Source organism: Sceloporus occidentalis, unplaced genomic scaffold, assembly GCF_023333645.1.
Source record: "Sceloporus occidentalis isolate IW3139 unplaced genomic scaffold, rSceOcc1.0.p SCAF_74, whole genome shotgun sequence".
NCBI lineage: Eukaryota > Metazoa > Chordata > Lepidosauria > Squamata > Phrynosomatidae > Sceloporus > Sceloporus occidentalis.
Window position 1 is genome coordinate 4,103,033 of NW_028317054.1, and position 14,411 is coordinate 4,117,443.

Genomic DNA, 14,411 nt, shown 5'->3' on the forward strand with positions numbered 1-14,411 from the left:
CTTAGTATACCTTTCTCAGTATATAGGAATTTACACATATACAGAAAGCTTTTTATTGGTGAGTGGGGAATATTAATATCTAGGGCCTAATATAAATGGGTACTTTCAAGGGTAGGCTACCCAGAGTTCTTCCTCTTCAGAGGCTGTGGCTTTGTTAAAGTGCAGAACTAACTGCTTGTAGGGGCAGAGCTAGTCAGACAGGGTGTGCGCCACTCCAGAGGTGTACTATAATGCCCACTGCTGGGGGAGCGGGCTGGTAGGGTAGAACATGGATCTCCCAAAAAACGGCCCAAAGGTGCCAGAGGCCTGTTCATACATTAAAGTCGTGCCCAGCACCCGGAAGGCAGAACAAGAAGAAGAGGAGAGCAAGAGGAGGAAGAAGACAAAGAAGAAAAAGGAAGATGAGATGCAGGAAAGGATACAGGGACATGTGAAAGGTAGGAAGGCATTGTGAGAGTGTTAGAAAGCATGAGTAAGTGTTTGAGTGAGTAAGATCAGAGTTATGGTGTGCCACAATCAGCGTATGTCTCAGTATAAATGATATGAATTAGAGTGTAGCACTGTCAACAAACATACATGTGTTTAGATGGTTTAGCAGTCTATGTGTCAGTTCACGTATGTACATGTGTATGGGTGATAGACTTCCAGGGTACATAAGCAATTGGGCACAACGAGTATTGATGCCACAATCCCTGATGGCAAGTTGCCACCAGTTGCAACTTACTTGCTGCATTTTTGTCACCTCCATTGCATCGCAGGGACATAATGGTTGTGTTGCTGGGTGATGTGTGGCCCTGATGAGGGCTTATTTTGTGCATTGGATGCCTTTCCTGTAGATGCCTTTCCTGGATTATGATTAGTGATGGCAGAGGGAGCATCTCACTTCCAGACATTTGGCAGCATCAGCCAGGAGGAAGCTCCTATTAATTCATATGTTATGGTTAGCAGTGGAAGCTGCATGTATCTGCTTGTAATGAAAAGGAAAGTATTTGTGAGGATGCCACAGCCAGCTGCAGGTAGCCGCATGAGTAGTGCATGTCTGTGTATGTTTGTGTGTATGTAGGTATGTGTATTATGCGTTCACATGCATGCAATTAAGCAGCTCTAGAAAAAAGCGGTATAATTGCTTCCATAACCATAACCTATGTTAAAATAATCTTAATCTATGTTTATAATATCTTGCCTGCCAGTTACTTGCTTATGTTTAAAATGCTTGAAATGTTATATTGCTATTAATCAATAGAGCATAAAACTGTCTGTTAAGTAACAAAAAACACCCCTAAAAACACATTGAGAGTATTGTTAACAATTGTCCTTCCACTGTAGAACTTCTAATGAATTTATAAACAAAAAATGTTTAACCTCCCCTTTTTTTACCACTACACCAATTCCAAAACGAAACAAATATTTTAAAACACCAAAATTGTGCACAGGCTCAGGTAGAGGTAGGTGCAAATATATTAAAAGATGTACAGTGTGCCCAGGGCAGCCAAGAGGGCATTTATTACTTAAAAATATCCAAACATGTGTATAAAGATTTTATGTTGATACAGGTAAATAATGAGAGGGTGGAAAAGCAATATTGTAACTCAAGACTTTGATTGCCATAGGCATACCAGGTAAAAGATTAGGCCAGGCCAGCCATGTGGCGCACCAGGCAAATGCCCGATGGGCAGCTGGCCAATGGATCAAGATACTCACTTGATCTGCCCCTTCAGCAGTAGATCTGCTATTGCAAAATAAAATTAATTATAGGTATTTTAAAATATACACAAACAAAACAAATAAGTACCCAGCCCTAGGTTAGACATTACTAGATCTTGTAAAGCTGGGGTTTACCCTCTGTCCTTTGTTATTTAGTAAATACTAAGATGCCAGTTTGGTGTATATTCATCTCTCAAGACATCAGTATTGGACATGTTAAACCAACGTTTATGTTTGTCTTTTTCTGGGAACATTCTACTCTTTATTCATTATACGGCATCATTCCCACTTGTTGATATTATCAAAATGTTGTGTGGTTGCTGGACATATAATCGGTTTGGGTAAACATCAGATGTTCCATATATAGGTTTTCCTTCTGTATATTGTTATATTAACAGCAAATGATGACTATTTACAGCAAACATCAGCTTTTATTTTTAAAACAGCCCAACTTAGACACAATGGAACAGGGCCAACACTATAATTACATAGATGTTGATATTTGTAGTATTACACCAGCTTATTTAGAATAAGACACCCTTGATGCTCATAAATGACTGACAGGAAACCACTGTTGCAAAGAGGAAGAGGAATACATTGTATTTAATTAACAGGGCCCTTTTAAAATAAAATAGCCTATTAAGATTTTATCCTGGGGGAGTCATCCTTATGGTCCAGTAAGATAGCATACCAGAACTTATGTGGCAAGCATCTGCTTAATTTTTACTGTGTCTAACAAATATCACCAAAAAAGATAATAAAGAAAACCCATAAGAATCTGGTCACAGTGAAAATGCTGCCAGTAGTCCTTGTTAATACAGACAACCAATGACCAGGAAATGGCTGCCAAGGTGGCAAGGGCGATTGCCTCTTGGACTGCTTTGACTGGAAGATTTTGGTCCACTACCTGAAGTATGTCTTCTACTTGCATTTCTACATACAGCCACCAGGTCTAACTTAATAAACACTTTCCGGCAGCATTTTCATCCTTACAGGATTTCATGTGTGCTTCTTTATGGGTTTTCCATGAATTCACTTTTATTAAGTGTGTCCTTTACAGGACCAGCTATACTAAATGTAAAGTCAAAACAAATGTGTTTTTAATATTTTATTTATGAACCATAAATGGAGTCATCCTTTGGGCTAGATGTAAGCAGCACTTTCCTACCACTATTTCAATGGGAAAGTGCAAGTGAACATATAGACTCAAAACGAAATTTCTGTGCGTGTCAGACCCAGACTGGCCACATGGCACACCAGGAAAATGCCTCACCCAACCTGCCACTCCATTGGCAGACCTGGTGCTGCAGTATGCGGGTAGCGGCTGGATGCGCCCGGCAGCATGCTATGTAAGCATCAAAGCATAGCATGCCCGGGCCCTAGTTAGTAACGGGGGGGGGCAGTTTCAACACATAGCCGATTACCAATACTACCATAGGAGATAACACCCTACATCCTATATACGGTATGTTGTTGGTTTCCAGAGAGTTTGTATGATGTGTCATCTTCAAGGAGCAACCAATAAAAAAGTATGTTGTTTTCAGGTTGTTTCTTATTTTTATTTCTCCCTAAGCCCCCCCAATTTCTTGACTAGCAAGCTTGTGTGTCTGTAGCAGTTAGGCGTGGGTATTACATTAAATCATAAACCCATCCTTTAAGGAAAATTTTATCAGGAGTGCAAGAAAGTAACCCTGAATGCATGTGCATGCTTGATCATGCACAAATACCCTGCACAATACCCTGCACTGGTGTCAAGAGACAGCTGCAAGGAATAGTCTTTAGTTGTAGAACTCAAATTCTGCAAGGGAAACACCCCACCACTTTCTAATGGTAGCTACAAATGAAGTCCTTAACTCTTTGATTATCAACGAGGTAAGGAATATATGGCTTCTACATTAGTCATGAGAACATTACTTTCTATCAAGACCACCAAAAATAGTAAATGAAACCGTTGCTGCCAATTACAAGTAGGAAAAGCAGGAATCTATGCTAGATAAAACTATACCATAATCTGCAGGACCGCGACCTGATAAAATAATTTCCATTCTTCTATGCTAAAGCTTCTGTACCAAAATAAAGAAGCAAAGGTTCAGCACTCAAATGATAAGGTGAGTTTATTTCACACAGGCCTGTGTGAAATAAACTCACCTTATCATTTGAGTGCTGAGCCTTTGCTTCTTTATTTTGGAGGTATTGAGGGACTTGGTGGTACCCTGGCTCCTGCACCATTTTACTGCTGAGTGCTGCATTCCAACCTTTCTTTTTGTGTAAAGCTTCTGTACCATGATGGTTTTTTAAAATCATACTTGATTGGTATTTAGTCACAACCTATAAATGTAAGTAATGGAATTTGGATACCCTGATAAACTATACCGTTTCCTGGTCTATGGAGTATGTGTGTCACGGAAATTTATAAATGATTGTGGAAAGTTTCCTGCTGGCAGGTAGTTTTTTTCCAGGAGAACCATGACCAGGAAGTGGAGTTCCAATGAGCTCATCATAGACCATGTTCCCCCCTACTGTTTTCATGGAGGGTGATGAAACACAATGTGTGTTTACACTAAACAAATTAATCACCACAGAATAAGATAAAGGGTCAGAAACAGATTATATAGCCTTTTAAAACCCTTCCAGTAAAGAGGTTGCCCGAAAGTCACCAAGATGCGCTATCAATTAGTTAATTATTCATAACATAAAAATACATTAATAATTTTGCTCTTGACATTACTATGATTTTGTACAAGATTATGCCAAATTTCATTGATTTATCACCTTTCCAAGCAAGAGTGTATATTTTTGGTATTATTTGCATAATATAATCTAGCACTACTTAAATTGACACTAATGATAATCAAAATGTCTAAAATTGGAGGTGTAGAATTAGGTTTGGGGGATTCCACATGATGTTACATTATTCAATTCATCCTTAGTTAAAATAATTTTGGTAAATTGGGATACAGTTTATTATCCACAGAGCTGTGTGGGAAAAAGGAAATATTCCAGTATAATCAACTGAATTATTTCACAAGTAACAAATAATAATAATAATAATAATAACAATAATAGTCATCATCATTTGAGATAATATGCAAAGTAGCCAGAGCAGTATTATTATTATTATTATTATTATTATTATTATTATTATTTAGAATCAGTGGGATCCAGGAGAGCCGAGGAGAGGCAGATATATACTCCTGGCCTATGTAAAACTGAAGTTTTGGTACACGCTCTAGTTGGATTTCCCTGATATAAATTAAGACTAAATAATGTATTTCTTAGAACCATAGTAACATAGTACAACTTTCTGTGCCATATCATTAAAAAAGAATCCATATTTATTTCACAGGAATTGAAATAGCAAGTATGGAGTTCAATTGCATCAGACTAGAGCGCAACTAGCTTCTGCAATACTAATAGTTAATCCACATTATATTAGTAAACTTTGAGGGGGTCATCATCCCACCGATAAATGGAGAACATAAAAAACATCGCCGATTCACATATATTGTACCATTAAAGGTTATGTGAAGATTTATGTGAAGATGCTACTTTTTTGCATAACTCTGGAAGCTGCCATCAGCTCTCGAATAAGGGAAGTATGTAACTTGTTTAAAAACCATGTGTATGGTTGAACCCTGTTCTCAAGTTTTTTTTATGTCAAGTGCGATTTCATTCTATCTCCATTGGAAGGCGCTGTTGGACAAGTCTCTCCTATTCTGAGACCTGCTACTGAGTGAAGTGCCCTTTGGTTAACCTGAGAGGGAATCTAAACCACGTGATCTCGGCTAATTTATTATCTTTAACTCAATGTCGTTCAAACCAGCTAGGCAAGCTTTGTATCTATCAAGGAAAAATATGATAGGATGATTTGTATAGGATGATTTAACATTGCATACTGCAGTTATAGAGGCATACACATATTTAGGATAGATTACTAGATATGTCATTGTGAACAATGATCACAAAAATAAAACACCTGCTTTGTTTGCTATTATATTAGCAGTCACAGAATTTGGTATTATGAACTTGACCACTAGGCTCAAAAACAACCACAAAGCACGTTCTTGGTTTTTAAGTCTAAAAGAAACTAATGTGTTGTGTGTGTTTAATCCGTCAAATACATTTAATTAGCAAAGAAATAGTACTAGATACACTTAAGTGCAGCCTATACACGTAATACATAACCTTTACTTTAAAAATTGCAGCATTACTTAATTACACAGGAAATATATTCCAAGTATATAATAAATGATTTACTTTTAAATATAAGTTGTTTTTCTTCCCTATCTGATACGTTTTATTCAGCATGTGATTCTTTTCTCTAACAAGTATGTAGATTGTTTCCTTTCTCACACAAACCCTCTAAATTCTTTTTTTATTATTTTTTCATGGAGTCCCCAAACAAGCTCATTCGCACCATTAAGTTTTATGGTTTTATAACTTTAACGTTTCCAAAGTGAGAGGTGTCACCTTTTGTCTTTTTTTTCAAAGTTAAAAGACTTTCTCACTTCCATAGCTTACAGTTGTAAACTGTTTGGTCGCTCGTAAATTGGAGAAAACAATACTTGCAGGACAAATACAACTCATTCCACGTGATTCACGTCCTTGTGTCCTTAGGTCCCTTCGACAATTTCATCATCAGCACGAAACTTTTTATAATTCTTATTTAGGGGTGAGAAGATCATTCTAAAATTAAAAAGAAAATTATTTTACAGATCTCAAAGCTATATATATGTAGTTTCTGCATGAGATTGAGTGATGACATTTACATATGTATTTGAAAGTCTTAATCAGAAATATCATATTAAAAAAAGATAAACCATGTTCATCGCTCAATATGGCCAGTTCCAGAAGATAAAGCATTGAAACAGAAGTTTCAGCTTTACTATAGCTTTTTTTCCTTCTTTATTTTACTATTCGAGGCTTCTGGGAATCACAATCAAGTGAATAGAAGTTTAAAAGCTGATGGTTATTTATGGTTCTAAAGAGATGAGTCCTGAGTGGCTGGGCTGGAACACGTGATTCCAATAAACTTTGTTTTATGGCTTGAGAGTTGACAAGCTAAAATATAATTCCCACCATAAATTAGTTTAAGAGCGTACAAGTGCAGATGCGTTTTGTTCCTGAATGTAGTAATAAGAGACGTGTTACTAAGGATCATTCTGCTTGGATCTCTTAGCACTGAGGGTTTTCTATCTGCAGGATCTGCTTTAGGAGAAGAGATACATAAAGTAAGTTATTTTCCATACAATCAAATACAAGATATAATTTTTTAGGACAGGGCTAGGAATTTAAGCCAGTTACAATACATGATTTATAAGGAAAAATGTACTCACTTTGTGTTTTTTACGTTTACCATAAAATCTAATTAGGAGACAATTATATTTCAAAACTCTCTTTGCGAATAAGATCTTGCAGTAAAGTTGAGTGCTAGCATATTGTACAAATTATATTTGGATATTTTCCATGGGGATTATTTTCCCTTTCTGTGTGTATATTCTGTGTATATTGTATAATATGTATATTAATAAAGCGGGCCCAGCCAACATTAAACAAATACAACTTTTCTGAAGTACTTGGCAGAGTTTAATGATGAAATTACCATGTGCATTTTAAATGTCTTGAGGCAAAAAATAATGGTTTACTTTCATTGCAACAGGTTACTTACAATGGCTGGACACCTGCAGTAAGTATTGCTTGGTTGTTTTTTATTCTATAGTGTTTGCTGCTGTCATTTGTAAATGTGTGCCAGAAAACATATATTTCTATTTATTGTACTATATATATATATATATATATATATATATATATATATATATCTATATATATCTATATATATATATATATATTAACATGTATATATATATATATATATATATATATATATCTATATATATACATACAGCTAGATAGTAGCTAAATGAATTGCTGTTAAATATGGTTTTCATGCTGTGTAATTATGGAGGAAGCGTATTAAATTGGTAAATTAGTTCATGTGTAGTTTGAAGTCGTAAAAGTAAGAATATTGCAATTCGGACCTTGGAATTGTTTTGGCTGGTTTCCAAATCGGTAGATTCTTGAGTCACCGTCTGTTTAGCGCAACTAAACGTCTTCAGATCTGTTACATTGTATAGCGCCTCCCAGAGTAAGAACTATATATGGTGCTACAATTCTTTATTATGTTTAAAGGTGTATGGATGTTGGGTTATGATGTTACTCTGTTGTAACACTGAAGACACTGGCTCCAAATTTACAGTATTTATTTAACATTTTTTGTATACTTTGGAATACACCAAACAAATTTTTTTTGCCTTTCGGGTTTTTTTATTCTGCTTGAAATGTTTATATTAAGGCAACTATTTTGTTTTGTATTTATGAGGAAACAGGAAGTAGTCATGCAAACCAATAATGATGACTATAAGATAATTTAATTACCTACTCCATATATGGACTTGATTTTGGTTTTCTTTGGCTTTATGGTGTATACTTGTACATTAATATCCCAACACTGAAATTATCCACATTTTCTTATTTTTCTAATAATAAAACCGTATGTTCGATAGCTTGAGTTATATTTCATAATTTTCATATAATCTCTCTTGCATTGTCATGTTGGTTTAAATCAAGATGGCATTTGAACACATCAAGAATATTACACCTTGCATTTCTATCTGAGGGTGATTACCAGCTCATCTTGCATTTCTAAAAAATCAGACATTCAGATATATTGTCCTTTATTGTTAACAGCATTATTTTTATATGCGACAAAACATCGAGTATATGCTTTAAACTAAGCTACAAATAAAAGGAAAGATCAAAAGCGTTTGTAGGAGCAGTTGGGCAGGAGGTGAATATTTAACACTTTTGTTCATCAATAACTCTGTGGCTTTGACCTGTCTGAGCAAGTCTTAGGAGAAGGTGAAATGCAGGTCACAGTGTCTAACAAATATGAAAATGCGAACAAAAAAATATTTACTTAGATTGTATTTTCTTAAGGAAACATTTCCTAAAGATTGCAAAACGTAATGATTATTATTGTTGGTACTTTCAAAGAACATTTTAAATAAATTATTTTATATTTATTTGAAGAGTGTACAAATAGCGTTATGTTTAATTTCAATTTTATTTAAAGATGCACATTTAAACAAAACGTTTTATATGCAGAAATTCAATTTTGTGCATCATTGATATATATTAGTAAAACATCAGTAAAACAATAATATACAATAATTGTATCTTTTTTAAGTTAAGCATTAAAATATCGATTGAAAGCATTTCTAACAATAGTACAAAATGTACTAATAGTACAAAATGTACTAAACTGAACCTTCTTCTGGTTCTGAAATAACACTTACCTTTAAGAGAGATACGAGAATACTGATATTTTAAGAGTGGTTAGCGGAAAAACGGGAAAGATGATCTTTGTGACTTGTGCTAAATAGACTCATTCCAACAGCAAAAGCAGCAGCCCAGCTCCCAGGTCAGGAACAATTCGTGAACTTTTGTACTCCTCTGTGTGACTGTCCAACTAAAATAATGAAACTTAGTGATATGTTTGCAAATGATTTCAAATGACCTCTTGCCCTGGCCTTCACCATAAATGCTACCACACTAATTTCTGGATATAGTCCTAGGATTGGTTTTGTAAGAAGAACTTGGATCCGTGTGTAGTACAAGGTAGTAACTAACCTTCCAGCATTATATATATATATTTATATATATAGTTAGAAATATTTATGTTGATCGAGTGGAGTTATATAGATCATATACTGTGGTAGAACGGTGATTGATTTCTATATTTTTGAAGTATACTGAAAGTGAAATCAGAAATTATTATTATAGGAAGTGTATATGAAATGCACGAATGTATCATGTTATTTTATTATTATTATCATTATTACTACTGCTACAACTACATCATTGGGGAATGGGATATTTTGAATGTATTACCGTATTGTGGACGCCAAACTATTGTATATTAGCTTTACAAATAATTAGAACACGTAAACTAATATTTATTCAGCTGCAATAAATGTGTATATAATGTTGATATGTACCATGTAATATCGTTTTTATTACTCTGTGGTGTTGTAAAATGTCTTGGTTCTCGTTTTGATCATAATATGGTAGAAGAGCGTTTATTGTGACCTTTGTGAGCAATAAAGTGAAACACAGAGGAATGGAAATTGCAGACTATGCAAATTATAACTATGCCTGTAAAGATGTGCATGGAATCAGCAGGTATCATGTAATAACATTATTATTATTTAATGGTATCATAAAAATACTTATGTTTAACGCAAAGGGAAGGAGACCTTGTGACAATTGAAGCTTACACATGGGATGTAGTGATTGTAGAACATTAATAATATTTATACGGATTTTATTGCTGTCTTTTAATAATAATAATAATTTGATGATAATCAGCTTTCCTTGTTTAAAAAAAATAGTTATTGGAAGTTAACGAGTGATTTGTGAATAAACAAAAACACCAAAAAGACCTATATGTAAAGGTGTAATGTATTTGAATTGTTATTATTGAAATGTTCCTTTATTGGTGATCAATATCCGCTCAAATGTGTGTAAAGTTGTTTTAACTTGATTTTTTATCCTTGAAGGAAAAGGTGTTTATTTTATAGTCAGGTATACCTGCCTTTGCATGGACTTTCATCTCTATAGTCATTTCCATGCTATTGGTATAAAGAGTAAAAGGATTATAATATCACGTTGTCTATATGTACCCTGTAGAACCGAATTTGTGTGGTATTTACACAGTCACAGATTCGATTCTAGGGGAATATATAGTCGATGCAAAAGCTTCGATTTCATCAAAATAGGACATTCTGTAGTGAAGTTCTCCATGGCGGGCTTGATCATCTGTTATTATATAAAGGGATATATAGAAACCATTGATAGTGATCATTTTCCATATGAGTAATATAATTTGTGTCACCTGATTTTAGGTTGTTATATCAGATTTATATTATGTGTCCCTACTTTAATAAATACTGGTACCATTAATGTATTGAATTGTTTTAAATGAATTGGGCTCCATTACAGTATCACGTGTTTCTATAAATGTTTCAATTAAGTCAGAATATATATATAAGTATGTCAACGTACCTAGTACACAATTTTACAATGAAATCTTCAGATTCTTTATTCAGCACAAACATTAGATATCTTAATTGTAACATACATTTAAAAAAAAGGAAAGCAGGAAAATAAAATAATTTGGCTTTGTTGCATGCTATGGGTTTACATGGTTGTTTTACGACACCATGGACTTTTTTCCCATTTAACCATGCGAAAAGTAAACCAGAGGTTACTGATTGCCTGGTTTTTTTTCAACCTGACTGGATTCTGGTAACTTTTGGATGACCTCTGAAAGACAAAGCCAAGACAGATCTATTGTATTAAGGCTCTTCTGATGCTCTATTGGCAGAATTAGATTTATTTTCTTTACGTTGGATTTAAAATGGCTTGCTTTGCATCGAAAAAAATACATTTCTGCTAATAAACAAATTTAAAAAAAAAGAATAAGAATGGCATAAAAACCTTAAAAGTAATTCATGTTTAAATGCATGATTTTCATATAGTTAGAATGAAATTAGGTTTATATCAACACATGAAGATGTGTAATTAATAAGGGAGTGGGGGCAGGGAACATGTTCGCAATGATCCAATTAAATCAATATTATTTTGTTATTTTGTGAAAATTATGAGGTACAATTAAACCCAGTGATAAAGTTTCTGGCCGCTGATTGGCCGCCTAGGTCACATGACTGACTAACTTTATTCAGTTGACAGCAAGTAGGAGGGCTTTATGGAGGCAGAAAAAAGACAACAGCAGAAAAATTAGTATTTTCTATCCTCAGAAATTAATGGCCATGAGTTCGTTTATGGTGAACTCAAAGTACGTGGATCCTAAATTTCCTCCCTGCGAGGAATATTTACAGAATAGCTACCTAGCAGACCAGGGCTCAGATTTTTACAGTTCCACGCAGGGCTCTGAGTATCAGCATCAGGGGATCTATCCCCGGCCAAACTACCCTGAAGAATCCTTCAGCTGTAGCCATGCACAGGGCTCTGCATTGCAGCCCCGGGGTCATGTGGAGGAGCAAACCGGCCATCAGAATCCATACCCTTCCACTGATGACCAATGCACAGCACCGATCTCCACCACCAGACCCTGCAACCAACAGCAGCACCCCAAAAATGGGAGTCTGACTAAACAGCCAGCTGTAGTGTACCCCTGGATGAAAAAAGTGCACGTCAATTCAGGTAAGCAACAACGTTCTTGTAAATCAGTCCATATTGGGATGTGAGGAAGTTGCTGAAAAAAATATTTATGGGCTTTTAAACCAAGGAAGTCATTACACTCATCATAAATTTTTATGGTTGGGGGAATAGGCCGTTGGCCATGTGGTTTTGTTTTCTTTTTGTGTGTGTGTGTGCAGTAGGAAAAGTAAGTCTTCAAATGGGGGGGAGTAGATGATGTTAATATTCACAAAGTATGTAGAGTTGGGTGCATGAGTCCAATCTATTTTATACACACATTGGGATATAAGTAAAGGGTAAGGTTTAATAAAGATTTTGATTTGTATTATTTCACAGTCAATCCGAATTATACCGGAGGGGAACCAAAGCGATCCAGGACAGCTTATACCAGGCAGCAAGTCCTGGAACTTGAAAAAGAATTTCATTTTAACAGGTATCTGACCAGACGTCGCAGGATAGAAATAGCGCATAGTCTGTGCCTTTCCGAGCGCCAAATCAAAATTTGGTTTCAAAACAGGAGAATGAAGTGGAAGAAAGACCATAAACTGCCCAATACAAAAGGAAAATCGTCATCTGGGTCATCTCAACACATACAAACTATTTCCAAGGAGCATCACACTGACTTGACCTCTTTATAGAGAAAAAAATATTATATATTTTTTCTTTTTATTCTTCCATTATGGACTGTATTATAGACAAATAGACAGGGTTGAAGCAATGCCTGCAAGGTATGGCTGTCTAAAGCCCCCGGACTGTCACGTCATTCCATAGGTACGGTGTTTTTCATGGACCTTCACACCAATATTGGACTATATCGCTCAATGGCACAATTCTTACTCTCATTCACTTACGAGAGTAAATACATGATTTCAAGAATTCCCCCTGAATGCATCAGAAAATAGAACATTTTGGGACACAAATCGTTTAATTCAATTTCACCGATGAAGATCTGTCTTAGGTCTGTGGAAAAATGCCTTAGGTAATTCCAAACCAGTATGTATTTTTCGTTTTATTGCACAGAGCAGTATTGGGTTAACAAAGAAACAGAGCATGTTAGTGAGTTCTTAAAACGTAAATGTGGGGACCATATGCGTATCCCCTCCTCTTTTTTTTCTAATCTCGTGTTAATCACATTATACCAAATTTTTCTAAACATTTTTATTTTATAATAAACGGGTTATTTTTAATTAAAAAGTGCATTCAGGTATTTATTTAAAATGAAATCTAACAAATAAAAACAATCAATCCAAAGCCAAATATTAAGGAAGAAACTGAAAATATTGCTGTGTATTTTTCTTCCACCTTATTGTTGGAAAATTAACAAAAATAAATAGCACTACAGTTTTAATGGCAACTATTTATGACATGCCCCTAATTTAGAATTAGATACTTATTAATGGTTAATAAATAGTTTTGTATATCTGTACTTAATTTTTGTTGGAGTGTGGGGGAGGTAGCTAACGTGCTTTTTGGTCGGGTTTAACAAAGAAAAAATGTGTGTTATTTTATGAAACCTTCACAGAAGAAAATTAAGAAAAGCAGGGTGTTCATTTTCGTAGTAGGCTTTGAAAAAGAAATGTTCTCACATTTATCACATTCTTAAATTTCTTAAATGACTGAATGTAGCATTATTGTAGGTTAAGTCTTCCAATTTGAAAGGGAAAAACATTCTTGAAGCAGCTGAAAATTATTTATCTTCTAAACAAACGAAATGCATTTTAGTCAGCAATTTCGTATAAATTTGTCACATAACTTTAATGAAAAAAACTGCATTCGTATGTTCCCAGCTCCAAGCAATAGGAAAATTGACGGGAAATGCATTTTATTTTTATTGTTGAAACATGTAACCTGTTTTTCTTGAATGCAATTTATCAAAATAAAAAGGGTACTTTCGTCTTAAAAAAAATGTTATTTTTTGTTTGGCTATTTTCTGTATTTGCACAAATATTGGTGAAAATAATCGCCTAGGATGCTGCAATTTGTTCATTGGTGTCACGTTATCTTACCTCTTTTCCATTGAAACGTAACAATATCACTACAAGAAAAGGTCACACATAGGGATGCTTGGAAGGTTTTTCTCTCATGAGAATAGTTTACTGACTTCTTACTTTTAAGATAAGAAATTACTAATTCTTTTGTTGATTAAATGTAAAACCTCGGGTTCTTTTGTTCTTTTTTTGTGATGGTTTAGTATTCTCACACTGCAGCATTAGACTACCCTCATGTCCCGATATTAAAGCTCTATGCATTATATTCAGCATTGTGCCCATGACAAAAAGCACAGTTCATACCAAGTGAAGATGTGTTTTTTTTAAAAGCCTTCATGTTGAGAAGTTGAAAAAAGGTATTTTACTGAAGTTCGGCCAAAGCACTGAAACAGGTTCATCTAGAGGACACATTTTCTGTTCGATTAGCTGTATTTCAGC

The 14,411-nt window shown here is 34.8% G+C and overlaps 1 protein-coding gene across 1 annotated transcript; it reads left to right on the forward strand.

The window, feature by feature from the left end:
• The first annotated feature begins 11,588 nt into the window (after positions 1 to 11,588).
• On the forward strand, positions 11,589 to 12,623 carry LOC149285987 (homeobox protein Hox-D4-like). The gene is made up of 2 exons (XM_089494691.1): positions 11,589 to 11,988; positions 12,322 to 12,623. Exons 1-2 carry the CDS (start codon positions 11,589 to 11,591, stop codon positions 12,621 to 12,623), a joined length of 702 nt encoding a protein of 233 aa, XP_089350817.1.
• The last annotated feature ends 1,788 nt before the right edge of the window (positions 12,624 to 14,411 follow it).

Excerpts from the sequence above, each read along its gene's own strand:
- LOC149285987 (XM_089494691.1), top strand. The coding sequence starts at position 11,589 with ATGGCCATGAGTTCGTTTATGGTGAACTCAAAGTACGTGGATCCTAAA. Across the intron at positions 11,989-12,321 it reads AAAAGTGCACGTCAATTCAG|TCAATCCGAATTATACCGGA; the intron begins GTAAGCAACAAC and ends ATTATTTCACAG.